Here is a 27,580-nt window from a genome sequence, read left to right as displayed (position 1 = left end):
GATTCTGAACTTGGGGTAAAAACCATCAACAAGGGGAAAGACTGTACACGGCTGCAGCAGCAGCAGCTAGCAGTGGTAACCGGAGGGAGCAGGTTTCTGTGTAAAACCTGCAGGATGAGATAACAACGGCAAGGAACTAGTACACGCACAGAACTAACAGCACTGTAACAACTCACATTCATGAAGATGCAGCCAAAATTTACCGTCCACTAGATCACCCCATCCTGCATCCCAACATTTTTGCACTCGCCGTTTTTTTTCCTCCCCAACCATTCCAATTCCACTTCCCCCAAACTGTACAGCAAGTGAGTTGGACGACCAAACAATTCAAACCCATCTCCCCTTTCCCGCCACCTCGCTGGATCTCACGTTCCCATCCGTCTCGGTGCACGCCACGTCGCACATGTCATGTGTTGTGTCCAGCAGAGCGCCATCAGCATCAGCAGCTCATCGCCTCGCACTTCACCGGGAGAGCACGGTCGAACCCGCCGCCGGCGCCGCGGGACAGCAGGGTTCCCACCACAGCCATGTCGCGGCAGAACACCCCCTGGTACACCGGCGCCGTCGAGGTCACGGCCACTGGCGCCTTGGACACCGTTGGAACGGCGGCCGTCTTGGGCTTCGTTTTCGCCTTGGGCGCACGGCCTGGCGGGCTCCTTGGACGGACAGTCTCCGTGGTCTTGGATTTCTCAGGCACCGGCTGCGGTGGTTCTTGCTTCGCAGCTTCCTGCTTGGCAGCCAACGCGGCGGCCGCGGCTGCAGCAGCGGCCGCAGCGGCGTCCTTCGCCCTCTGCCTCTCGGCAGCCTCCTCGTCCAGCACGGCGGACATGACGAACGAGTACCCCTTCTGCAGCATCCGGTACAGCAGCAGCGCGGACATGCGAGCCTGGTCGCGCACCGCCTCGAGGTCGCGGTGCTCGTCCACGAGCTCCAGGCGTTCGCCGAACACCACGGCGCGGTCAGGCTTGAGCTTCAGCGAGAGCAGCAGGTGCGCGCGTTCCAGCTCGGAGCGCGTGCACCCGCGCCGAACGCCCAGGAGCAGGTAGTAGTCGATGTTGCACGCCTCGCCGGCGGCGACGCGGCTGCGGAGTCCCTGGATCCGGGCGGTCAGCTTGCGGTGAGCGCCGGCGATCTCACGGTACCGCACGCCACCCTGTGGCCGCCACCGCGGGCCTGGGAGCTTGCCGTCCCGGAGCGCGGCATCGTACAGGAGTTTGAGGTGGTCAAGGTCACGGAGGCAATCGGCGAGCGCGCCCACGGACTGCAGGAGGTCGGCGCGGGCACGAAGCGCTGGGATGTAGGCGGGGTCCAGGGCGAGGGCGCGGTTGCAGTCCGCAATGGCGTCGGCCGGGCGGCCACCGGCCTGGAACGCGGCGGCACGACCCACGAGGCACGCCGCGGCGAAGGGGTGCGGCAGCACACCGCGGCGTGCCTCGAGGATCTTGGAGAAATGGCGGACAGCCTCGGCCGGCAGCCCTGCGTCTAGCGCGGCCATGGCGGCCGCGCGGCGGCGGAGCAGGAGCTTGACATGCGCCAGGAGCTGGGACACGGCCTCCGATTCCATGGCCGGGATAATGAACGCCGAACCGGACTTTGACGTTTTCCCCGATGGAACGGTGGCGACCGCGGCGGCGGCGGCGGACGACGTGAAGCTATCGTCGGACCAGCAGACGCTCTCGCGGCGGAACGCCGCTGAAGCAAGGCGGCGGCCGGTCTGGAGCAGCACCATGGCGTCCTCTATGAGGCCGAGGTGGAAGCAAGCTTGGCCCAGGACCAAGTACCTGTACATGGGCATCAATCATCAGGAAATCGAAATCTGTAGGATTTTGTCAAATCGAGAAATCATCGGTCTTATGGAGTGTGCAATGTCCATGGTTTCGTACCTCCATTGGGTGTCCGTGTTGGGATTCTTGGAGAGGCCGGCAAGGACGCGGCGCTTGAGTTCGGAGATGTCGAAGCAGCGGAAGGAACGGACGGGCCGAGCGTCAGGCTCGGCGTCGTCGGAGCGGTGGCGGTCGGGCGAGAGGAGCTTGGCACGGGAGATCGTGCCGAGGTCACCGGAACCGGAGGACAGCAGCGACGCCGCCGACGAGGAGGAGGCGGTGTCGTCGCCGGAGCAGGACTTGCCGCAGCTGGGGATGTAGTCGCGGAGCATCTCGGCGACCTCCCGGTAACGGCGCAGCACGAGGAGCGCGCGCGCCCGCAGCTCCAGGGCGGCCTCCATCCGAGGCGACAGCTCCAGCGCCGCGTCCACCAGGCCGAGCGCCGCCACCGCGTCCCCGCCGCCGGACTCCGGCGCCGCCACGAGAATCGCCCTCGCCTCCCGCAGGTACTTGTCGATCACCTGCCCAAAACGGAACAGAAACATTAGATTTCCGAACCTCAGGAAGCTTGACCCTTGAACAGAGAAAGCTTGACCCATCTGAGAGGACAAAACAAACCAAACAAAACCAAAACAGGACAGGCGGACAGAATGCGCTGGAATCCAGCTGTTCTTGTGCGAAACAAACAAAACGCACGCACAGCGAGCTTCAAAGATCCAACCCGTTCTTCGCCGTCCTGGCATTTGCTTGGACGCCAAGAACCAGCAGTCAAAGGGCTCAATCTTGGCATTAGTGCAGTACCAAAAAGAGAGCAGCAGTTCTTGAGCACCAAGAAACATTCAGGTGGAAACGGAAACCGACCCCAACTCAGAGAACGGAGGCAGCGCGCAGGAGGAGGACGGGAACCGGCACTGACCTTCCTGTTGCTGAGCAGCCACTTCCTCTTCTTCTCCGGAGCAGAAGAAGGCGAGGACACCGCCATTGCCTCCCTCGCATCAATCGCACAGCCCAGCCGAAGCTTGAATCGATCCCCGAGGGGAGGACACCTGACAACCCACACGGAGAGGGGAAGAGAGGGGGAAGCCCGGTGGGGGTGGGGGAGAGGGAGGAGGAGCTTGGGATGCCGGAAGGGGCCGAAGGACAATGGAAGGCAATGAGGCAAGAGGAGAGAGGAGGTTATATATACGGGGTGCCAATACTAGCTCCCAAATCTATCGCGGCCTCGGCGTATTTCCTAAGCTTTTTGTGTGCTCGATTTGAATCGAGTGGGGAAGAAATGGGGGTGGGGAGGAATACAATGTAGAGCCAGACGGAGAAATGCCAGCTTTGACTGCACTGCGCCCCACTTCCTCTCTCCCCTCTCCCCTCTCTCTTCTCCCTACTTTCCCTTTCAAAGAAAGCTTCGATCCCTCGCCATCCTAGCTGGCCAAGATGCCTGTCCAGCGACACCTCTCATCCACCTCAACGCTCCTCGTCGCAGGACCAGTAAACTAAAATAAAAAAGGCCTCACAATTTCAAAAAAATTGAAAAAGGGTCTCGTGTAGGGTGGTGAAGCTTTTAAAAGGGCAGAAACCAATCGTGCTGCCCCACTACCAGTCCTCCTTCCTCCTCACACCCAACCATTTTAGCTTCTTTTCCTTCTTTTCTTTTTCCTCCCGCTATCTTTTTCCCATGATTCGTTTATTCGCTTCCTTATTTTAACTTATCAGTATTTAAAGCTCGGAGGATCACATTACCATTTTAATTAAAACAAAAAATCCCAGCCCTCAAAACTGAGCTAGCCGTTGACCACCCTTTTCAGCTCAGGCACATGTTACACACAAACATACGCACTTCGTTTTCCTTTTTTTTAGCTTCATTTTTGTTGTCGCCAGTGCAAATTAAAGCTGGAGAAATCACGCGTACTACTCACCTACCGAATACGTATACGGGGTTATGAGTTGAATCACCCAAGGCGCAAATACGAGGCCGCGCGGCACTCATAAATACGGGGTACCGCTACTTGCAGGCTGGCTCCCTTCATATCCGAGTCCGCGTACTTCCTGTCGAGTACAGGTACTCAGATGCGTATACGAAGGCAATAAATCCGAGTAACTACTGACAACAGGTGGCCTTGCTTTCGGCATAGACACGGCACGGGGAGAAGGCTTTTCTGTTCGCTGCCAAAATACGGTAGGCGAGCAGGGCCGCGCACACTCAGTGTAGGAGTACGTGTGTATGCGTACGTATACCTTCTTTTAGATGTACTGTATACGTGCAGGAACGATTGGGGAAACGGGCGCCATAAAACGTAAACGCTCGCCGGAACCGGAAGTCTGGTACAAGTCCTGCCTGCCGGTTACTGGAAAACGGCGTGCTTGGCTGCTTAAATGGGTTCCGCAGCTCTTTTTTTTTTCGAGTGACAATCCGGTACCGCAGCTCATGTCGGAATGGAGAGCTTCCTGGAACAGACTCTTTTTAATCCACATGATGCGGAGATTATCTTGGTGATAATTGAAATTCCGAAGCAGGGCATGGGGATTCCTTTGCTTGGAATAATGGGAAGTCTTGCCATTTTCAGGGATGTTTGGTTCTAGTCCCTGTCACATTAAATATTTAGATACTAATTAGGAGTATTAAATATAAATTAATTATAAAATTAATTGCACAGATTGAGGTTAATTCACGAGATGAATCTATTAAAAATTCATATTGCGAATTAGCCTCCATCTCTGCAATTAGTTTTATAATTAGCTCATATTTAATCCTCCTAATTAGTATCGTGGAACCGGACACACCCTCACTGTCCGCAGTGCTTACAGACATCACTCGGCCGTTGAGGAGCTGAAAGGGCAAGAAGGCCCTGTTGTCGGATGCCGAACAGAGCAGTGCAGGAAGGGAAAACTGGCACGACAGGGCTCGCTTCTTGTCGCAATTAGCGGTGGATTTGACTGACCGGAGCTAGCTACAGAGACGCAGATTTTGGCACGGTGCTTAGTTATCGCAGCAACTATCTCAAGGGTATGCTGTATGCACGGCACTTCATGCATGGAGTCTGGTAGTTGTACCCGATCGATATGTGCGATGGCTGTCTCAGCAAAGTAACAATTGTTTCGGGGTCACGGCAGATCGATCTTTAGCACCCGCGCGATCACGCGCGCGCATGATGCGCCCTAGCCTCTAATTCCTATCCACAGCACGGGAATCGGGAAGGCGTAGGGGCTCCAGGCCGGGCTCCGAATGATGCAGCGCAGCAAGAGTAGCAGTGTACGTACACGTAGCGTTAGCGATGGCGCTGCACCGCCGTAGCCGTAGCCCAATTTATTGCCGGCGATGGTTCGGCGCAGCTGCCGCCGATGATGGATCGGACGCAGGGACGCGCAGCAGAGTAGAGTGCCGCAGAAGCAAGAGCGAGCCGAGCAGCGGCGGCAACCACTGTAGCTGTAGCTGCCACCACGCCCAGCAGCTAGCTATACACCAGTAGCAGCGGTACACGGCGACGCCCCACCCCTGCCGTGCCGGCCTTGAATACCCCCTCTCCTTTTCCCTTCCCCCCGTAGCCCCTACCGGCTTTACCCCCATCGCCATTGAATGCCCGGTGGTCACATGTATGCCTGCCGCCGAGGCGCCGAGGAGATGTCAGCGTCGCCCCCGCCCGCTTTACAGCCGAGCCGGAGCCGAGCGCCCGAGCCCACGTTCGCGTCGTCGTCCGTGTCCGTTTCTTCGCTTCCTCCTCGTCCGCCCGCGAATCGTCGCGTTCCATCGTCCAATAGCTCTCAGTTTGTTCGCTTCCGATCTCTTCTCCGGCCAGCTGCTTCGCTTCGATCGTATCGCTCGAGGAGACCGATCCTGGGTGCGTACGACTAGCGGATGGACATACGGATATGTATGGGCGACCGTATGGACGAGACGACGACGTAGGCGGCGCGAGCATACGTTGCGTCAGTGATACTCCTCCCGGGGACAGGGGTCAGGGAATATAAGCACGCACGCAAGCAGTAGCTCGATCGATCGATCCGAGGCAAAGGTCGCCCTATCATTGGAGCCGGAACGGGGGAGAGCATCTCCTACCCATCATGTCTCCATGTTCTGCCTATTCCGAGGCTCTCTCCGCCCTCGATCGGTCGACCTGTCGCGATGCTCGTTGCTCGTTCGTCAGGTTCTTGCTTGCTCCTAAAGCATGCCTAGCTGCCCCTTTTGGGGCTCCGTATCGCGTGGTTCCTCCCTCCGAGCACGTAACGTAGGAGTAGCAGTGTGCAGAATAATGCTCTAGCTCGGCGGCGGATCGATCGAGTTCGCAACGTGCCGTTGAGCGACCGAGCGTGCACACGCTTCCTTTCTTTCCATTCGCGTACGTTGATGTCTGCTTTGCGGCGAGAGGTCGCTACGCTACGTGATCGATGTGCAGCAGCGCCGTCGTGTCCAAAGGGTTCGGTTTGCTGTTGGTTGGGGAACTGTGGAGGGTTGGCGCGTACGCGTATCGACCCCTACCCGCGCGGGGCAGCGCGTGCCACCGCGGCGAGCGGCACGGCAGCGACCATCGGATGCCCTGCGCCTGCAATCCCGGCGCCTGTCGCCGGGCAGGATCGATCCAGTATCTCGCTCCCGCCTTCTTCAATTCCCTCTGGCCTCTGCACACTTGCACAGCACTGTTTTCTTATTGGCTCGTGATACTCTTTCATACTGATACTGTAGGAGTAGTATCGTATTGCGGGGCAAGCTCGAACAAAGTCAATGCGCGATTATTAGCTCGGCTCTAACGTAATGCGAACTGGATAAGTGCCCGCATAGTCGTCGGGCACACTCCATGTCACCATGCAGTATTGTACTCCTGCATGCGGGCTTGACTTCCTGTAGAAAATACCAACGATCTGCACCTGACCCCCATTCTACATACCCACTTGCTACCAGAGTAACAGTACCCTCCGATCGCTTCTGCTTCAGGTTTTGTCACTTTTTTTTTATAAAAAACGGGAACTTCTTCAGGAATTTTCAAAAGCATACGCTACGATCGATGGTGGGGGCCAATGCGGCTGGCTTTGTCTACGTGCCTGCCATGATGGCCGAGCACGTTGGCGCCAGCTGCCGACCTGCGAGTGGCTCTGCCCCCATTGGCCAGTGGTGCTTTAGGACAGGTAAGCCTACGCCAACAAACAGCTTGTAGGCCCTTGACCAAATACACATGGGCACGGCATTGGTCTACGTGTACCAGGCTACCAGCTGATGATGGGCCCGGGACGACACCCTGTCACTTTTCACACTGGCATGTGGGGCTCAACAGTGGGAAACTAGGAATACACTTCAGTCTTCTGCTTGTTCGCTCAAGCTGCAAGATAGAGTGTCTTCCCACACGCACACCATTGGTCAATTAGTCAATATAAGCCGCGGCGCCAGCCGTGTCATGAGCAATTGAGCATGTAGCTAATTAAAAGGCTCAACTACTGTTAGTTGTCCCCGAGTATGTTGGCCGTCAATTGCTCCCAAGTCCCTAGTGCTGAGATATGATCCATTTCAGAATTGAACAGTAGGTAAACTACTTCTATACAGTATGATATGAATAAAACCGTTCACAGCTTTTGTCAGCCAATATTAGTGTGTACAAATCCTAATGATTGAGATTCATCTGTCCAAATGTGTTTGTCGTAAACTCGTAATTCATGTGTTTTCACTACAATTTTCGATGATATTCGTTAGAGAAGGCAGTTTCAACCAACAAACCATATGTGACAATTTCGTTTCATATTAGCTTTGCGCCTCTGCCCGTTGACACATGACCCACTCTGGAAGAGAAGATGATTACTAGCAAAACCCTTTGCGATATATGGTGTAGAATAGATGGTTACTCTTGTATTTGTAGATACAAGTGGTACTAGTTGGCATTTTTAGTTTTAAGCACTCGTTTGTGCATTTTACTCCCTCTATCTACTAGAGGCAACTCCAGCTGCTGATTTGTAACACAATTTATTCGTAATTTTATAGTCAAGTAATCTAACAGTGTTTCTTGTAGCAGTATTTTCACATTGTCAATCTTTGATGGCATGTTTTTTCATCATGCACCACAGCACTAAAAAAGTTTAAAAGGTTGAATTCACATGTGAGGTGTTTCCTTAGAAAAGTTCTGCTAAGAGTATTTTGTAGGATTAGGTGCTCATTACATGTACTTTAGGGCTCTACACCTGCGTCGCGCTTGTGTTTTTTTAATTAAAGGGTTGGCAGAAAAGAGAGCCATACCTAAATGTAATTAGCTGCTCTTTTTCAAAGCATAATTGCACCGGTACGTTGATGTGTCGTGCTACTGGTAGAGGATCCATAATCATATAGGAGTACAAGTGTCACCCTAATACGAGCGTTGAATCAGTATTTAATCAGATGATTTGATTGGTTAATCACGTCGGTCTGGACCGGTTGTTTGTTTAAAGGAAAGCACCAGGACATCAAGGCTTGAGGATCAAGCGACCAATTTGCCATCATTTTCTCAGTTGTTTGATTAATTGGATCAAAAAATTATAGGTTAAGCGCAGTGCGTTATTCACTAGAGTTGGCTAGATGTCGATAGACATTCGATTAGATGCAAGTGATCCGTCATTATCATGACTAATTGTAGCTTGGCAAATTTTTTTGATGAGATAGGAGGGTTGTCCCCTACAGGTGTAGCTTGACAAATTAACACCATGCTATTGCTTGCTAGCTAGCTCTGATTTTTCATTTGAAGAACAAAGCTAGGCAGCCTTCCTCGAAGTTGCACGCTAGCTTCTTGTATTTCATTTTCCGCTATATGTCAAAATATCCCTTTATATAATACATTCCGAATCAATATATGAGGGTAAGTTGGGTGCACGTAACCGCGTCTTATGGAGATGGAGCTGAAAATTACGTCTGCAGTTTTGCAATACATTTGCTTTTTCAAGTCCAACTTTACAAAAACGTTTTTTATAATTAACTAAAGCGAAATAATGTTTTTCATTATTGCTCCAGTCAGCTAATTGCGCTGACACAGTGCTTGAATTAAGATATATGCTAGCCGCTTGCAATTACTAGTACCAGAATGCACTGCGTCAGATCATCAATTAGCTAAGTGAAATAAGACTTCATAGTACTAACCGCACCCCAAAACATAAAGTATCAGTACATTTCCTGCACGCCTACCTTGCTGAATGCTGATTACCTAATTAAAAAGATTTCTCACATAGCGCATTAATTCTGTGATTTATTCTCATATGTCCTAGCTACTTGATGCCCCTGTCCTCTTGCACAGCCAGATTCAATTTTCTCTGACTAGCAGATCTTATGAGTACATTTTAATATCTTTCTGTAAAATAATGATTGCACAACTGATGCATCATTCATTTTGAAGGACAAGCTAGTCTAAACACTAAATGAAGTTGATGTACCAAACATATCATGCAGATGCATATATAGTCTAATTTTTTAAATAATTGATGCACCGAGTATATGGTGCACAGTAGTGACCAACCACATAGCGAGAGAGGTGGTTGATCAGGGAGGGTCATCCAAAGCCATTACAGGAGCACGCTGCGATCTACACTGTGCAGATGTAATTTTTAGAGAGAAGGTTTTGGCTTTTGGGAACAAAATCAGTTTATGCCTGTTCCTTCCGAAAGCTGTGACAGCCGCTGTACTTGAAGCTAGTAGAAACTAAACCAGGACAATTTTCTTACTGGTTTTGCCGTTTACCTCTCTTTTTGCCTCCTGCTTATGCTTATCTGCAATTCTTTTTTTCCATTTGAAATGCCTATGATGTTTATTTATAGGTTTTGTTTTTGCCTCCACTAGCATCGTTTAACAAAGTTCATGAAAAAAACTTTTTTAAGAAAAAGAACTGACCTCTACAATTTGTGTTCTCCCTTGACAAACACATACGTACTGTATACAGGTTTCGGGGCCTCAGAAGAACAAGATTAACGAGGGCACTATTTTATTGTAGCTGTAGACTGTTGAGAGAGCCACGAACCAGAGAAGTTCATAATTTAAATATCCTAAATTCCTATAGCGATTAAAATAAGCCGCGTAGAACAAAAACTGTATGGAATAAATGCAGCACTTGACAAACACTAGCAGGAATCTTGTTCGGCTAGGCCGCTAGCCATGCAGCAACCTGCGACCCCCCGGCCAAAGGCGGTCTCCCCGGTGAAGCCCCAGGGTCAAAGCGTCGCGGAAAGTTGCGCGAGAACAATCTGCCTAGCCTTCTGGGCCGCACCTAGGCTGGACATACATGTAGGCAGCAGTAGGCTCGACAGCCTAGAGCTTGTTTAACCCCAGCTACTACCATTCCTAGCTCTGAGCTCTCCATGGCTCCATGCTGGCATGCTCGATCGTGTAGGGCACCCTGGCCTCTTCCGATTAAGGCGCGCAGCTTTCTTGTGATCTCGCCTCGTCCTTTTCCCCGCTTCTCGCTGCGCCGCTGGCCTCTCTTTCGGATCCTCGTCTTTTTCTTTGATCGTCGTCTCAGCCCTGACTCGCACTCACTGACCATATCCATATGCATCTACAGCTGCCGTCCGTGTACATGTACACGTACACTATGATCCGCTGCTGGATTCGCCGCAGTAGAAGCCGGGTACTGTCACGAGGCACATTTCTTGTTTCTGCGCGCGTGCGTGCACCCCGATGAAATGTGCACGAAATGACGAAATCAATATGCACGCAGGCTAGCTGCAGGTGCTACGACATGGCACTGCAGAGATTGCTCGCCGATACCGTGCAGGGGAGAGCAGCTGATCCTACGCTGCGGCGAAATTAAATGCCCGTGTGCATGCGCCGCGGCTCGGTCGCCGGGCGAGCGACGTGTGCCGCGAGCGTGATATGGATCGATCCATCCATCGGGCGATCGAACGACGTGCCTGCAGTGAATGTGATGACCACCTGAGACTGACGAGGGCGAATCAAACGGAGCTGGTGGATCGAGCGCGCTCCTCGATCCGGGCACGCAGCAGCAGCATTCAATGCTGATCTCACGCCCCTCGCTATGGTTTCGCTAGCGTGCTTTGGACACAACACAAGCGGTAACGTAGCCGAGCAGTGAGCTTTGCATGCGCTCGTCGTCTCGTATAACAGCTATAGGCTAGCTACTACCTCCATGGCTCCACTAGATCGTTGCTACCCTTTTCCTGAAGCAAGTTTGGCACTACTCTGGCAAGTGACATTGCTAGGACTTCTTCCATGGTTATGGGCTTATGACAATACAAATAAAAGACGACCGATAGGGTCAAACATGCACACAACTACACAAGGAAAAGGTTTGCATCGCATCGATCGTCGTGGCCCACGACCACGAGCGAGATGCGTGTTCCTGTTTCCAGAAACATGATGTCTCTGCGTTCAACAACTTCCTACCACAAATTAACGCGCCTCTCCGTGCAAAAGCTGGGTCAGTAATGAAGAAAACACAAGCACCCTGATACGAGACACACGAGACCAAGCGCTATCAAACAAACACAGCCCGGTAAAGCGCGAGCCCATCCGGTCACTTTACTTCCGCACAGTGTGCGCGTCTGCCGTCGGGCAGAAGAAATCCCAGCGTATCTATCGATGCCTTTATACAACCATTTATCATCTTTTTACCATGAGCGCGCGCAGCATTTCTTAAGCTCCTGATGTGTTTATGTGGTGAGAGTACATAGCCAGAAACAGGCTATGCTGCACGATCAGATAAACGTACGTGTCAGGAAGGAATCACCCGGCCTGTTGGCGTGCAGCCATGTCCTCCGCCCCCGTCGCGATCGATGCGTGGTGGATGGAGGACGACGATGAGGCAGGCCGCCGGCACCGCGTTAACGCCGGCACAGGGGATCGGCACAAGGGGCACAGGAGGCGTACGGGCTCGGCACAATCACATCACTGTCCGGTGTCCGCCGGCGACAGTGTACGGGCGCGTCCAATAAATGGCGGCGGCCTGGCTCGTTCCCGCCTGCTGGGTGCCGGCCCAGGAAAGCACGAGAGCGGGCAACGCCGCAGCGTGCCCGCAGGTTCGCAGCGTACGTGCAGCGCATGCCATTCGGCGCGCGTGGGACGTACGCGACGCGCGTGTCTGGCGCGCGATTGGCCGGGTGTTCTCGGGTCCCCCAGGCTCGGGGCGCGCAACAGGGCATGCATCAGCCCAGGCGCGGCTAGTCCCCTGTGCTGTGGAGATGCCTTCATCACGCTCTTGTCGTCGGCATGCTGTGGTGCACCGATCGGTTACATAACGTACTGTTTATTTCTCGCATCGATTCATCCTCTTTTCCAGCTCACGACCTTCCGATCGAGAACTACGCACGGTGGATGTGGATGTGTGGGTGGATCGAGCTGACCTTTCTTCGTTCTGTTTCATGGCACATGAGTTGAAGAAGGCAATTATTTACTCACCCTATAACTAATGGCTGGTCTGCCACATGAAATGTTTGGTGGCCTGCGAGCTACTAGCCACTACCAGCTTAGCTCGATCGCTCGCTCGCTAACTGCCCCTTCCGATGCATATGCGGGAGATGGGCCAATCGATCTTTGTCGACGTCGCTATCGCTGCCATCCATCGGGTTAATTCTTACGGAAACTAGAGAGACACAGCGTGCTGACTGAACCCGATCAGCCCATCGTTCATCGCGATAGGCTCATGTTAAATATTTAATGCTACGACTTCTTCTCATTGAACGGAGAAATGCGAGAAAGACCTGTGTGATTCACTGATTCGTCATAAAATCCGAACACTAGTATAGTAGCACCCCCGGCATGCATGCTTGCTTTGCTATAGGCCGGAAGCCTTCGCTAGATTCCGTGTGGTATTGTCAGCTGTACGTCGCGTACTATACGTATACTGTATACACAGACATCTCCCGCTGGTTGTCGTGCACTCGTGCTGCACGCAGATGCGCCCGTCCGTGGAAATGATATATGCCGCCTGTTCCTGTCATTCACGAAACTTGCAGAGATCGCAGTTTTTGTCCCTGTCGTCCCTGCGTAAACCAACATGCATGCCTCTAAAGTCCTAACAGTCGCTATAATGTTCAGGATGTTTCAATTTCAACACAGCTCGGCAGCGTGTTGCTTCTATTGTGATCACCGCTCCTGCTGTCACGCATTTGCGCATGGGTATGGCCAAGGCCCGACAGTACAATGATGCAGGCATGCGCCGGATCCTCCCTTTCTTGTGAACCGAGGGCCAGGATTCGGAGGAGGATGAATGCATGGACGCGAGGCTTCCATTCCTTTCATATTTCTTCACAGGGATCGTGCAATGTACCTACCTACACATGTATATATGCTACTAGTTTCGTGTGATTGGTTATGCATGCCTCGCTTGTGAGTTGTGATGGTCACGTTCATTTGTTCGGTGAGGCAACGACCGGGAAAGCAACAGGTACCTAGCTAGCTTTTCGATCCGATCCACGCACACCATGCGCCTGCCTGCATGCAACGCAACGATGCGCACTGGCATGCACCAGCACACACATGCACAGTGCGCGGCAGGGTGGCAGGCAGGGCACTGGAGCTGCGAAACGGCCATGGCGCCATGCATGTTCTCGGGCCGCCATTGGCCTAGGTGTGACACGAACCTTTGGAGCGGTTGCACGGCTTGGAAGCATGCTGCCATGCTGGTTAGTGGTTTTGTCGACGCGTGAGGCCGTCCTGGTTTTTATCGGCTCGCTCGCTCGTCCTTGTTGTAGTGCGCTGTGTCGCGGGCGCGAAAGCGAGGTTGCATCGCCGTCTCGCCGATGCAAAAGGATCCCGCAGCAGCTAGCTAGCCCCAGCTCGATCGATGCGGTCATCCCACAGGTCACTGTGGCATTGGATTCCCGGCGTCAGCGTCCGGCAGCTGTGTGGGCGCACAATAAAGGAAGCCTTCAGTTCCAGCATGGCAGGTCACGATCTCATGCACTGCACGCAGTGCCTGTCTCTCCTCTCATCTGCGCCAGGCCAGCGCGGGCCAATTGGCAAGGACCTCCTCATCAGCTAGGAGAAAGAAAAGAAAAATGAGAGAATCACTCGAGCCCTTTACACATGGACCAACCGAAGCCACGGGAGGAGGAAGATGGAGCGACAAGCAGGGAGATCGAGGTCAGGCTACCTAGGGTGGTGCCGCGGTGGCGCACACTCCGCACGTACTACACGACTGGCCGTCATCGCCTTTGATGCCGGCGCCACCATAGCCTCACTGATTCACTGTGGCTGGCGCAAACACAAGCTGCCTGCACAACCCACGTCGCATCCCATCAGCCATCACTCGGTGTCGCGCGCCCGAGCTCCCGTTCGTGCAGGCTGGCTGCGCACGGATCACTCGCCCGGCCGTTCGTTGTTTAAGGATCACGTCCTCTGCGCGGCGCAGCAGCCTCCTGTCCTGCGACGACGTGTCGGCCGCGCTGCGCCGCTGCTCCTCCGCACAGGCACGCACACGGATGACGTCGCGCAGCAGCTTAGCTCAGAGCCCGTGCATCGGCCTCATTCAATATGCATCGTGAAAACACAGAGTACCAGTTCACCTCCTGCATGGAGCCGTGAACTGTTCCAGACTTCCAGTCGGTATATCACCTGAAACTTGCACAGTATTTGAACTACTCACCGAGTCACAGGGATTCGATTGAGTCGTTTCTCGTCAACTTTTCGGGGAGGAAAAACGCCAAATCAAGTCGATTTTAGAATGGATTTCACCGATCTTTTGCGTAGTTGTGGAACATGGATTGACAGTGTTTATGTGTCGGGACTATGGGTGATTGGGTGCGAAGAGGCGGAGAGCTCCCATTGCTGCGTGTCGGGGTGGGGCGTTCCGCGGGCAGGCAAGCGAACAAGCGAAGCCCAACTCCCTGTCCCCGGGCTGGGCCCGCGCCGCGAGGAGGAGAGGCAGGAGGCATGTGACCTGGCCTAACTCGGCTGACCTCGGGGCCCACCGGGCACGGGCCCAGCTTGAGTGTGAGCGCGCAGGGGCCCGCGGCCACTAACGGCAGCGCCCAGGTTTTTTAGACACCACCACCCTTTATTAATCAACTCGGGGTATATAGGGTTGCAAATGCCTTATAACAACCAAACTTATCAACCTAACTCACAAAAACCTGAGCTTCTAGCTAAATTATGAGAGTCCATATGGGAGGCTCTACCTTCATGAACGAACTCAAAAGATTCAAAGGCTCTCGCCCTAGCCTTTATCTCTTGGACGATATGTCCATTGCAAGCCAGACGAACCTCACTGAGCACGAGGTCACTAGGCAGGGTAAGTCCCTCTCTGCAATCTGCAAGCAACTACTTCCATCGATTCCGGCTCCGTAATCCCATCAATAATTAGCACTGATGCACCTATGAAAGAGCCAATACCAACTCTTGCTATTGCCGCAGCAGCTGATCTGCCCCTGTTCTTTGAAATTGTTGCGTCCACATTAATCTTCATCACATTCCCTGGTGGAGGGATCCACCTAGGTGCCTTTTGTTGAGACTCTTGTTGGTCGTTGCTCAGGCTTGGTGAGGTCAAGATCAGCAATAAACCTCTCAATGAAACAATGCGTTGATAGTGGACTTTGCAATGAATTTTCATGCAACGCATTCCTCCGCACCTACCAAATTGCCCATATGGTGACCACAATTCTAGTGAGGTCATCATTCGGCATTGTCTCCACTGCTTTTGCCTACCATGCACGAGTGTTCAGTCACCTCTTCACACTCTAGGGCCGGACACACCTAGCCAAGTTGCACTCAATTAAGGAATGTTTCCAAGAGTCCTATGCAGCGCAAATACCACAAGAGCTCCTCCATGCTTGTTTTGCCAGAAGAGCTAGATTAAATAGCTCGATATCCCTAAAACCAATCCCGCTAAAGAACTTTGGTTTCACCGTATCATCCCATGCAACCCAATAGGTTTTCCTTTTTCCCTCCTTGCTTCCCCACCAGAAGTTCCGGAGCAGACTATTAATATGATGGCACAAACCTCTAGGTAACTTGAAACACAACATTGAGTAAGTTGGAATGGCCTGAGTGACTGATTTAATTAGTACCTCCTTCCCTCCTGCCGATAGACACTGCTCCATCCATCCCTGTACTCTCTTCCATACTCGATCTTTTAGATACTTGAAAGCGCTGTTAGTCGAGCTCCCAACATCCGACGGCATACCCAAGTACTTCTCACTGAGTGATTCATTCTGAACTTCCAGAACCTCTTTAATCTTGTCTCGTATAACTGTCGACATCCCTTCGCGAAGTGGATGGAAGACTTCTCCAGATTTTTTTGTTGTCCCGATGCCTAACAGTATAGATGCAAAACATCTTTGATCTCCATTGCATTCTCCCTGTTCGCCTTGAAAAGCAGCAGGCTATCATCTGCGAAGAGTAGGTGACCCACCATCGGTGTTGATGGTGCCACCATGATTCCTTTGAGGACTGATGACTGAATTCTAGACCTCAACAGGCATGAAAGGCCCTCTGCTGCAAGCACAAAGAGATAGGGGAAATAGGCACCCTGATGTACTCTAGAAGGTTTAAAGGTGTCGAGGCATACCTCTAGAAGGTTTAAAGCTGTCGAGGCATTCACCGTTAAACAACACCAAAAAGGATACAGTTGTAACCAACCGCATGACCATATTCACCCAGAATTGATGGAAGCCCAATTTTAGCATGATCGCACGGAGATAGCTCCACTCAACTCTGTCATAAGCCTTCTTCATATCTAATTTTAATGCACAGTAACGCTGATCTAGGGGGCACTTCTGTTTCATAAAGTGCAAGTATTCATAAGTTGCTATGATATTATTTATGATTAGTCGCCCCAGCACAAAAGCCGACTGCTCCTCTGAGACTATATCTGGTAGCAACATCTTCAATCTATTCGCCAAGACCTTAGATGCAATCTTGTAAATCACATTCCACAAGTTGATTGGTCTAAATTGATTTAGTTCCCCCGGACTCGCAACTTTTGGGATCAAAACAATAAAAGTGTTGTTGATGCTAGCCGGATCATCCTCTCCCCGTAAAACCCTCAGCACAACTGAGGTCACCTCGCTTCCACAAAACTCCCTGGAAAAAATGTGCAGGAAATCCGTCCGGCAGAGCCCAGGTTAGCCCCTCGCTGCAGCGGCGGGCCGGGGTGGGGCGCATTGGGAGCTTATAAAGGCTAACCCCACAATCATGCCTTGTCCTCTGGTTGCGCCCGGCACTCTCTGTGAGTGACATGTGGGTCCGCCTTTCCCTTTCGTCACTAATGTCAGTGGCGACGTTTGGTGCTGTGTGCTGTCTCTGCTTGGCGCCTTCTCCTCGGAGTTTTGTTTATCCTCTTCGTCGCCGACTCGCCGTCGGCTTGAAAGTTTCGGCCACGTCGGACTCGTCTACGGACTACGGCAACGTGCCAAGTTACCAGTTGTACGTGATACAGTAGATAGAGAGAGCCAGAGCGGAGGAGGAGGAGAGTGTAGGGGGGCCTGGCCTAACTGATAGCAGAGTACGTGATGTCTCAGTGGCCATGCAGATGCAGGCATGCACGCAGCCACTCTGCACTGGGCCACTGGCTGTTGCACCATGATGAGCTGAGATACGCCAATGTCCTTGCCATCTGCCCTGGCCTTTCTCTCATACATGTTCCATCACGGGTTCTACACTAGGAGACCGGCCGATGCATGATCGAGAGCTGGCGCGCAAATAGTCCTCCATCTTGACTTGCAACGCCGCTAAACATGTAGCGTGGGCTCGTTATTACGCGCTCTCGATCGATCCCGATGCTGACCGGCGGCCGGCGCCTGTCCTCGCCGTGGGTGGGCACGCGGGCGCCACGGGGGGTATAGTAGTTTTCAGTTTTTAGGCGCAGCAACGGCAGCGCGCGCGCAGGCTGCAGCCGGCCGGCAACTCTGATAAATGTGGCGCCGGCGATCGAGATCTCTGGGCTCTGCCCAATGATTGGTGGAGCGACGCATGGAGCCCGGGACCCGCACGCCAGCGGCTGCGTGCTGGCTGTATCGATGATGATATGATCTGCCTGCATGTAGTAGTCTTCACAACGCGGGCGCGTCCTGGGGCGCCGGAATTCCCTTGTCCCTGCGCACATTATTGGTTGGGCACGCAGGTCGATCGATCGAGCTGGAACCCTGATGCCAACTCCGGCCAGCCATTGGTGGCGATCGGCTGGTCCATGCCGCCGAACTGTGTTGACACGCAGCGCAGGGCCGGAGAGGGGGGAGCCCGTCCTCGTCCTCGTGTTCCCACCCGCCCCTGCGTGCCATGTTGCGCGAGCAGCGCGGTGCAGTGCAGTGCAGCCGGGAGGCTAATTGGATGGACGTTACCCCAGAAGTCTGAGATTTTGACAAGGCTCTCGCTCGATGGCGATCTCGATCGCCATGCATGCCGCATGCATCTTGGCAGCAGGCCGCAACCAACAATGCAGGCTGCTGCTGCTGTTCCTGGTCGTTTTTGGTCCACAGTTCGAGCACTGTAGGCTCGTGTGTCTGGCCAGCAGTGCCGGGGGGGCTACCCGCTGCATCTTCAATTGGCGTGCTTGGAACTCGCCGCTAGCGCAGGGCCAAAGACGCAAGCATGTATATGCCAAAAGAATAAGGTTGTTGGATTTATTCACGGTTCTTGGAGTAGTCTTCTTTGGTGAAAACCAGAAAACTCATCTTACACTCTTACTCGATCATTTAATTCAAAAAAAAAAAGAATCTAACTTAGATCATCATCAGGGAAGGATCGAATGCCTGTAGCTTTTGTGATCTCTCTGGGCTCTGGCGCCGATCAGCTCGCAACACGTAGACGTGTGCCAAGCTGACAACCTGCTGATCTTGATAGGTTTAACAATGGGTTCATGATCTTGTCCCCCTTTCTTTTTGTTGCCACCAACGTCCTCCATCCTTAAACCTTCATTACGACCCCCCCCTCCTACTTTCAACTGTAAAGGTCCTTCCATGATGCTGGGTCTGGGTGTGTCTGCTTGCTTGGGTCTCACAGCTTTAATGGGTTCTATGTATGCCAACTTTCCCAACCATACACTGATCGATACGCAGATGCATATGGCTGCCGTTGCATCTGGATCCGGGCAACCGTTGCAAAAATGCATTATTGCCAGCCAATCCAATTACCAAGAACAAATGATCCGAGAAAAAGATGGAGCCGAGATCTTATCCTAAACATCATTGTATCTTTATGAAGATTGCGCGATCGATCCGATAAGTAACTTACTAATTAGCGTCCCACTAAAGGCAAAAGTGAAGTTGGGTGTTGGTAAACCAGGTCAATCATGGAATGATGCTGAGCCAATTAGGCAGGACATGCGATCAGCATGATTATTATGACCGGTCATATGAACTCATGTGGCTCCTATTAGCAACGGCTTGTGAACAGTAAAAGAAAGCATATAGTCAGATCAGGCCTTTAGCTTTTCTCTACTCTATTTGAAGAAGGAAGAAAAACGACCAGGAGGGTCAGATTTTTAAATGACTCATGTTGAACATGAGTGAGTTTTAAAATGGTACGGAGCAGGTAAGAGCAGGCTGAAAGAGACCTGCGGGTAGTAAAATATGAGATCTTTTTGAGAACATGCAGAGGCAGCTAGCAAAGCCACAAGATCCAAAGCTGAAAGGGAGTGTGTGTGAGAGGGAGAAAGCACGGTACTGGTCCTGCAAGGACTCCTGTGCGCAGCTGTGTCCAGATCTGGATTGATGCAATGGCATGAAAGGCACTCGCTCATAGATAGATAGATTCCTGCTTATCAGGACAGAGAAAAAACATGAAAAGAGTTGAATGCATATAGTATGTGTGTAGACAAGTAACAGGTGGTCACACTGGTCAAGTAGACAGACTGTACATGCGAAAAGCATGACCTGTTATTTCAAAAAAAGAAAAAGAAAAGCGTGACCTGAACTAGGAGTGTGATGAGTGTGAGTTGCAAGCTCACCAAATATATGTAGAGCGGTTTGTGCCTTGCGGTATATTGTTTTTTTAATAAAAAATTAGCTTTATATTGCGCCCATCCAACTAAAAAAGCTTGCGAAATACGAAAAACGCTGCAGTCCCTAGCCGATTTTGTCTGTGTACCCCGCTAGCTGCAGCCAGCAGCCTGCAGGGTCCAGATGAAAAGTCTTGCAGCCTGCATGGTTGCATGTTCACGGGAGTTGTTGCTTTGTGGCGTGCTCTTTGCCTGCCTGCTCAAGCCATGGGTATAGGCCTAGACAAGATCGGCACGCGTGTGTTGCCGGCTGAGCACGCGGAGGATGATTGTATTGAGCTTCCATGATAGGGCATCAATCATCTTCTTCCATGTATGTAGCCCGATGGAAATTGTATGCCCGACGATCGACATGCTAGCCAGTCAATTGGAGTCCATGCACACCCGTTTATGCAAAAGCTCTCCGCACGAGTTCGAAAAAAACAATATGCCCAAAGGCCAAAGAAGGCAAACACTAAGCTTCAGAAGAGGGTCTAAGCAAAGACACCTCGCTCTCCATTACCCAAGAAAAATCTTGCTAAGTTCTACAGGTACAACGTACTACTTTTTTTTTTTTGAGATAGTCCAACGTACTTCCGTGGCGCTGGCGACTTAGTTGGGCTGAAAAATGTTTATAAGCCCACTACTAACTAGGCTGAAAGTTTATAGCGCGTGGTGGGTGGTCGTTAGTACCGAATTCTTACGGTAGGAGCCCAATAAGCTGACGGCCTTGGTAGGAGGCATAGCAGACCGTTGTCAAATATTGGGCCCCCGTCGTGGATCGTGGATACTGGACAAATGTTTGCCCCCAAATGAGAAAACTTTTAGCTCAAACACCAACCAAGTGCCATCTAACTTAAGCATGATACTGATAATTAATCCGTTCTGATGATAGACATAGTAGAGGCTGCAACTGCCAAGTAGCCAAATTGCACCTCGAGTTTCTGATTCACCCCTACGATTCCGGACCAGCCAAGCATTTATCCGAGCTTAGCATCCTCCCCTTCGTGCCTCCGAGCAGTCCCGCCAGCTGCTGCAATGCGAAGCCTGCACTGCACGAACACGCAAGGATGGTCATGTCTTTGCTGTGCTTGATGCTCAGGTTTTTGGAGGCCACAGCCTGCTTACCGAGCGTCTCAGGTGGAAGCGCAGGTCGGCTTGCGAGGGGGCAGCTGGTGGTGAGGGGTTCTCTGGACAGGGCAAGAAGAAGACCAATAGTAAGTTCTGTACTGGAGAAATCTCATGAGTTCATTTTAGATGAAGTTTGTTATGAGGAGTAATAGTTAGTTGAACTGAATGTTGAGATGGTCCAACTGACCTTCAGCTTGGGCTTCAGAGACTCAACAGCAGCCCTTGTGCTGCTATTTGCAGCTTGCTGCAAGAGGCGTTCCAAGAACCAGGGTTAGATACAGCTTGAGCTCTGACGGTGCAAAGTGCCACGCCTGAATATTGGTGTGAGCATTTTTGTTCTCTTCTTCTCTTACCTTGCCGAGCACCCAGTCTGCTGAATCGAAGTAGGCGCGCTCGTGGTCCTGCTTAGCAAGCAAGAACGCGGGAAATGTAATGATCAAAGCTGCTAGCTAGCTTGTTTCTACAGATGGTACTAGTGAAGTGCACGGTCGGTACCTTGGATATCAAAGGCTTCTTGGGTGCAATTCCTCCGTACTTCTTCTCAACGCATGCCTGCAAAATTATTCGTTCAGGGCATCAGAAACTCCTGACCAGAGCCTGCACAGAATATGCGTAAAAATCACGACTAAACATGCAATCCTTTTGAATAATTGAATGTCCCCCGGAAAAAGAAAAAAAAAGAAAAAAAATCGATGCATAAGTTGTGTACGGAGACATCGAACATGAACATCTCCCGGGAGCGAAGGAAATCAGGGAAGGTTTATCCGTTTGTTCAGGGGTCAGGGCCATCATGCCGGCACAGACACAGACGCTTCTCCAGTGGATTGACATGACAGCATGAATGCATGATACACACACTAAACCATGTGTTCAGGCACCCGACCCTTGCCTTTTTGACCACCCGATCAACCATAATTTCACGGCTGAAAAGAGGATCGGCCGAAAGCACACCCGTTCGCTCATGGGATCGCATTACGCCCGCGATGACAAAACGGGCAATCCCTCACGCGACCAATAAATCGTCCCGACGAAGGACGCCGCTGCGCTATGCGGCTGCTTTTGATCCACCGAAAGCATGTGACCGATCTACTGACGGCGATCTCTGAACGAAGCCACGAAAACGACAGGATTCCTGAAACTGTTACCGGGTCGTTCGCCGCTCATGCATAATCCATGCAGATGCAGTTGCAAAGCTGAGAGAGATTCTCCGGCGGTCAGCTAGGTCACAGTAAAGAGGCAGGGCTGGTCCATCATCGACGGGACCGAGGCCACATCGCCTCATGGTCGTTCAGAACCTCAGGAGTTTCAGTCAATAGATTCTTGGGTTGAAGAGCAGGTTGCGTAAAGTTTACTTTGCTTTAGATCCTTCGTTCATTCCGTCACGGTATATTAAACTAAATCTTTGGTGCCTACGGTCAACAAAAGCAGTTTCTTGGGCGTAATCTACAGAGGTATTAGTACTAAGATAGTGCAGAATCTTTAAATGCGTTGGGCATGGAAAGTTTGCTAGTAAGCAGGTGCTGAGGATAGGTGCAACTCAATCAATCGACGCACACATTAGGTGATGTCCTGTAATTGCCTTTTTTAGTGGTTAAACCTGATGGTTTTGTTTAATGCACAATTAAGGCCAGAAAAGAAAACATCACTGTGGTGTCAAAAAAGGGGAAAACTGAAGAAACTTTTGCAAGTTATGAGTATTTGCAGTTTAGCACTAAATGCAAGATATTTGTTTCGTTAAAGAAACTGAAAGCTGAAATGGGCAGACACGGGAACCTCATCTTTTCCCTTTATCCCCTGTTTTCCTAAGCTGCTTGTCGGTTATACATTTTCAGGCAAGAAAGAAAGGAGTTAGGGAACGCTACTGCATCTATCTTGGGAAGTTGTATGAACATGGTTCAGGAACTTCAGGATAGTTTCAAGAACACTTTCATAATTCATAAACAAACCCAGCAGCATTCAGAACTGGAATACCTCAACACACACAAAATTTATTCAAAACGAATAATTGGCCGTCATGTATTTCGAAATAGAGCCCATCATCAGCTCTGCGAAAACTGAACTCTACTCGATCTCTCTACTGCGTCTACGTTGTTAAGATCCCCGTAGTCCCGAAAAATAGATCTCTTTGAGATCAATAACTCAGAATGTCCAAGCAGGTACTAATCCAAGTAACCCAGGTAGTGGAAACAACAAGCCATGTACAGCAATGCATGTTTTCTGCCAGAAACCAGTTCGCTGAAATCACGCAAAGATTACCTCTTCCTCCATGGAGGCCGATGACTTGGCTCCATCGCCGCCTGCCATCTCGTGCTCTTGCTCTCTTACCCTTCCAATCTCCCTTGCCTGCAACTGCAAGCAATCAAACAACGGCGCTGCGAGTTTCAGTGCCTGAAGAAACAGGAAAGCAAGTGAAAGAAGACGATGAAACATTCAGCGTGAAAGGGAGGGAGGCGTTGGGTAGTTGTTGAGGCAGAACCTTGTGGCGCTCTCTGCAGGAAGACGGAGAGGAAGGAAGCGCGTGTGCTGCAGAGGGCAAGCCTGTTTATATAGAGCTCGTACGGGGGAGTGGGGGATCAGAAAACTTCTCGCGCAGCAGCACAAAACGCTCGCACAACAGCTCGTCGATTCCCCAGCTGACACAGAGGATCCCCAAGCCTTGCGAGATTACGAGCTGCGGCGCCAGGGCCGGATCTCGGTCGCTGCCCCTCGATCCGACGGCCGCCCGACGGCGATCGACGCGGCGCCGGTGCCGTCGCGTCGCGCACGGGTCCCTGCAAAAGCAATGCCCCGGGTGGGCACGCGATCCTTGTTGGACGAGACGACATGTCACCAAACCTCTGCCGATGAGTCGACGTGCCTGTACGTGTCCATGTGTCCTCGCTCCTAGCGCGTCCCTATGCCTGTGTCTGCAGCCGTGACGGCCTTGCTGGCGTGTGACGACGAGCGACCCGGCGAGGGACACGTGAGGCCGTGTCGCCGGCCGGATCGAATTAGCGAGGCGTGAGGGTTTGAGCGAGGCGTGCCGTGGAGATTTTTGGGGAGAGACGTATAAGGCTGATGATCGGATCGGCGGACAGGAATAACTCTGGCCGTGGTTGCCAAATTGGTTCACTAGCAATCAAAGAAGATAATTCTTTTTTTTTCCTGAAAGACCAAAAGAAGATAATTCTAGAAAGGTAATAGGAATATGTAGAGCATGATTTTGTTATAGCATGTACTCCCTCCATCCTTTAATATATGACGTTGATTAGTTCAAAAATGAGCTAACCAACGTCATATAATAGAGAACGGAGGTAGTAATTTAATATGACATAGAGGTGGTATTTGTAAGGCATATGAGTGGCATTTGTAAGGTATATGAATTGCATGTATCAATCATTTCAATCAAAAATCCAAATGGTAGAGGAAGTTTGGTAATTCACTTGTAATTATGGATGAATGGTGATCAGAGGTTTCAAGAAATAACTTATCTAGTTGAGAGGAAGTTAGGCAATTCACTTGTATTTCTACAATTACGAATGAAGGGCGATTAGGGATTTAAGGAATAACTTACCGAGTTGGGTTGGACCAATGTCAGAAACTGAAATAAAAATTGTTAACTAAAAAATGATTTCAAAAACCAAACAAACTCTAGAAATATTGACAAATCGGTTTATTTTTCATTGTTTGGTTTCTTCGGTTCTTTTTTCCAACTTATGCTATTATGCTTTTGTTTGGATGGCTTGTTTGCGCAACTGAAAGCTTGCACATGTCATGGTTGGATCTGTTAGAAAATCAGCACAGGTAAGAAGTTTTGCTTGCTAGTTTTAGGAATGCAGGAGCTGAGAACAACGATTGATTTTTGAACTACGATGAGCTACTCTTGCTGGTGGCTTTAGCCTCTTATTTATAGCTGAAAGATACACTACAAACCAGCCATAGTGGCTTACTTCCTAAGGTAAAGACTTGACTACTTCATCCAAAAAGAATACAATTTTAGCTATAGATTTGGACAAGTGTTTCAGCATTCTTTTCGGTACGGAAGGAGTAGACTTGACTTGACTTACTAAGACAAAGACTTGACTCAAACTTGGAGCATAAGGAAACTTACTACCTAAAAAACTAGGGTCTATATTAACATTGTTAGATAAGCAAAACACAAGGATTACTGCCAACAAGATAGCATGTATCATGTTGATGTTTTTTTTAAGAGTGGAACCTTTTGCATTATCCAATGCATACCAACAATGTGACATATATGGTCTAAAAAAAGTGACATATCATAATTAAATTGCACAGATGGTATCGCTGATCGGTGCTCTATCCGCTTCTGACCTGCGCGTCATGCTCATGCCTCTCCTCTCTCCAGTTCTAGCAACAGTTTTCGTCTGTGGTTTATTCTCCCTCCCTGCTCCAAAAAATCCGATTCAAATGTGCCGTCGACTCTTGTCCCCGTTGGATTCTAGCAGCCAGCTGCTGCAGTGCTGCCCTCGTATATTCTCCCGCGTGCGTGCTCTTCTCCCCTTATCCCTGCTCCTTGCATGGCGATGTGTCGCCGGACGATTGGCTGCTCCTTGCTCCAGCTTCGCTTTACTAATCATGCTGTTGGCTCACTGTCACTGGTGGCCATCCCGGTCAAAATTCCGGTGAGTGCCTACCTTTTTTCTTTTCAAAAACTAAAGAAATGGAATACCGGTGGCTGTGAGTGGCTATCTTGGCGTGTCGAGTCATGCTGCAAATCAATTCGCTAAAGGAAACGTCATGATTCATATCTCACACGATCGGCATATATGTTGTGTGTGGCTCACGTAGATGCACAGGTTGCCCATGTTGAGCTCCTCAGGTCTGAGTCTGAAGGACATGCGCATCTTGCTGAACATCTTGTCAGTGAATAGACGTTTTTGTCTTGATGCCATGATTATTTTCCTAGCTGTGTGACATCTCCAGTATCAGCAATATGCATTATAGAGTACTTATGAAAAGAAAGGAAGTTTAGGGAACCATCTCTGGATGTGTTGGCAGGGTTGAGGAAGATATCCAGATCAAGATTCTCACATGCTTAAGAGGGTGTAAGGAATAGAATGCACCCCCTGCTGGTTTCCAATGTGCAATTTTGACTGGAAGTTTTTATATTACACGGTAATTAAACTGTGTAAAATTTCAGCATCATAAAAACACGTAAAATCCTTAATCTAAAAAAATAAAAACACGTAAAATGTGATTTTATCCACCGAAACCCCATGGCACGTGTTTCATTGAGTTGCTTGATATTGGGTTGTTGAGTTAATTGGTGCTGAGAAGTTGTTGTTTTCACATTTGTTTATCTTCTTTTTAATGTAATTGGCTATAATCGGTGGCTCTCTTGCTTGGTCAAAGTTTGAGAAGTTTGATTGCTTGCATTTTAGCAATACAATGAGCCCCTTTTCAAAACTCGAGTTTCTTTTTGTTTCAATCTATATCGAATCTCTGTAAAATTCCTGCAACCTAAATATTGCTGAATAAGCAAATACTACTGGATGGTTTGTATGGGAAATCGTTTATAGGTAGCCTCTCTGATGCTGGTCCTTTCAAGTAAAGCTTGGTAGGAGCCTGGTTTGGGAAAATCTTGCACTGGTAGTACATTTCAATTTAGGTCTTGGTAGGCTAACCCTATCAATCAGACTGTAAGGCCATTAACAAAAGCCATCTGCTCCAAAATTAAGATACACACGCGAAGCAACTGATGTGGTGTGATCTTTGAAGCCAAGGAAGGAAGATCCATCCACACCCATATATCCCCACAGGAGGCTGGATTGGATAAGATCATGACAATTCAGTAAGCCATTCTCTGAAATCCAACTGACCCCGCAGCATGCTGGGTATGTATCTAATGCAGAATAGGGAAATAGCATTAGTTTGAGTACGCGTTTAACACAAGTGATTCCAGCCAAATGTTCCTATCCAAATGAATAGTGGAGTACTACTCCAGTTGGATGTCACAGTCAGTGGTGTATCAACCCCGGAGAGTACTAAAAGCCTGGCCGATTGCTTGTCGGCACGGCATGCACACCAGTCACCAAGCTGGCGTTTCAATGCAATACGATGACAGATCCAAGGCTTCGAATCTCTCGCGCAACGTGTGTCGCCATGGGGTTTCGGTGGACAAAATCACATGATTAGAGTATGACCGGCTGGGACCCTGTGAATTATTCGAATGGATTGTTTGCAGATTTTGTTGCTGGGTTCAATCTAGGATGGATGATCAGGAATGTGACAGCAAACGATTTTTTAACAAGGTCGCAAATGATACCTTTCATCATCGACTTAAATTGCAAAACTATATCCGTAAAGCCTAGTATGTGTTTTTACTAAATTAACAAGGATATTGCGAGTCAGTCTAACATAGAGAAGAGATTTGCTCAATATTAGGTGATTCGTATTTGCAAATACAGTCACATTTGTGATTGTTCATCAAAGAATGCAAACATGACAAAACGATATGTTCATTTTTTTTTGTTTGTGCACAGTATGGAGTGGAAGCTAAACACCTTCTTCTTGATCTTTTTCAGTAGGAAGTAGGGAGTAGAAGCTCAATTTTGGGCTACCTTTTTCATCTATTAGACTATTATTCCTTTGAGGAACATCATTCACTAAAGTGAAGAATCTTAATCTTTTTCCTCTGATGCATCTGTATGGTTTTGTCTGAGTTCTTTCATATCTCGCCGTATCCATGGATTGACCCAAAAGGAAATTGACCGGAATATGTTCTGGATTTCTGACGGGAAACCAGGAATCCACATTTTCTTT

At 50.3% G+C, this 27,580-nt stretch overlaps 2 protein-coding genes across 2 annotated transcripts; both read right to left on the bottom strand.

Moving 5' to 3' along the window:
• On the bottom strand, positions 1 to 3,194 carry LOC117839934 (uncharacterized). Its single transcript, XM_034720373.2, has 3 exons — positions 2,740 to 3,194; positions 1,884 to 2,344; positions 1 to 1,781 (listed from the first exon to the last, which is right to left on the bottom strand). The coding sequence occupies exons 1-3, from the start codon at positions 2,803 to 2,805 to the stop codon at positions 440 to 442; spliced, it is 1,869 nt and encodes a 622-aa protein (XP_034576264.1). The 5' UTR covers positions 2,806 to 3,194; the 3' UTR covers positions 1 to 439.
• Positions 3,195 to 20,529: 17,335 nt separating this feature from the next.
• Positions 20,530 to 23,436, bottom strand: LOC117835956 (uncharacterized). Its single transcript, XM_034715292.2, has 7 exons — positions 23,292 to 23,436; positions 23,072 to 23,164; positions 21,311 to 21,367; positions 21,169 to 21,216; positions 21,003 to 21,059; positions 20,813 to 20,874; positions 20,530 to 20,736 (listed from the first exon to the last, which is right to left on the bottom strand). The coding sequence occupies exons 2-6, from the start codon at positions 23,117 to 23,119 to the stop codon at positions 20,821 to 20,823; spliced, it is 264 nt and encodes an 87-aa protein (XP_034571183.1). The 5' UTR covers positions 23,120 to 23,164; positions 23,292 to 23,436; the 3' UTR covers positions 20,530 to 20,736; positions 20,813 to 20,820.
• Positions 23,437 to 27,580: the final 4,144 nt, after the last annotated feature.

Source organism: Setaria viridis, chromosome 9, assembly GCF_005286985.2.
Source record: "Setaria viridis chromosome 9, Setaria_viridis_v4.0, whole genome shotgun sequence".
Lineage (NCBI taxonomy): Eukaryota > Viridiplantae > Streptophyta > Magnoliopsida > Poales > Poaceae > Setaria > Setaria viridis.
Note: the sequence above shows the minus strand (reverse complement) of the source record. Positions and strands in the feature narration are given on the sequence as shown.

What these genes read in the sequence shown, in the direction of transcription:
- LOC117839934 (XM_034720373.2), bottom strand. Translation starts at nt 2,805, where the DNA reads ATGGCGGTGTCCTCGCCTTCTTCTGCTCCGGAGAAGAAGAGGAAGTGG. An exon ending in GGCTGCTCAGCAACAGGAAG is followed by an intron (nt 2,345 to 2,739) that starts GTCAGTGCCGGT and finishes CGTTTTGGGCAG; the next exon opens with GTGATCGACAAGTACCTGCG. An exon ending in AACACGGACACCCAATGGAG is followed by an intron (nt 1,782 to 1,883) that starts GTACGAAACCAT and finishes GCCCATGTACAG; the next exon opens with GTACTTGGTCCTGGGCCAAG.
- LOC117835956 (XM_034715292.2), bottom strand. Translation starts at nt 23,119, where the DNA reads ATGGCAGGCGGCGATGGAGCCAAGTCATCGGCCTCCATGGAGGAAGAG. An exon ending in CAGACTGGGTGCTCGGCAAG is followed by an intron (nt 21,060 to 21,168) that starts GTAAGAGAAGAA and finishes CGCCTCTTGCAG; the next exon opens with CAAGCTGCAAATAGCAGCAC. An exon ending in CTCTGAAGCCCAAGCTGAAG is followed by an intron (nt 20,875 to 21,002) that starts GTCAGTTGGACC and finishes TGCCCTGTCCAG; the next exon opens with AGAACCCCTCACCACCAGCT.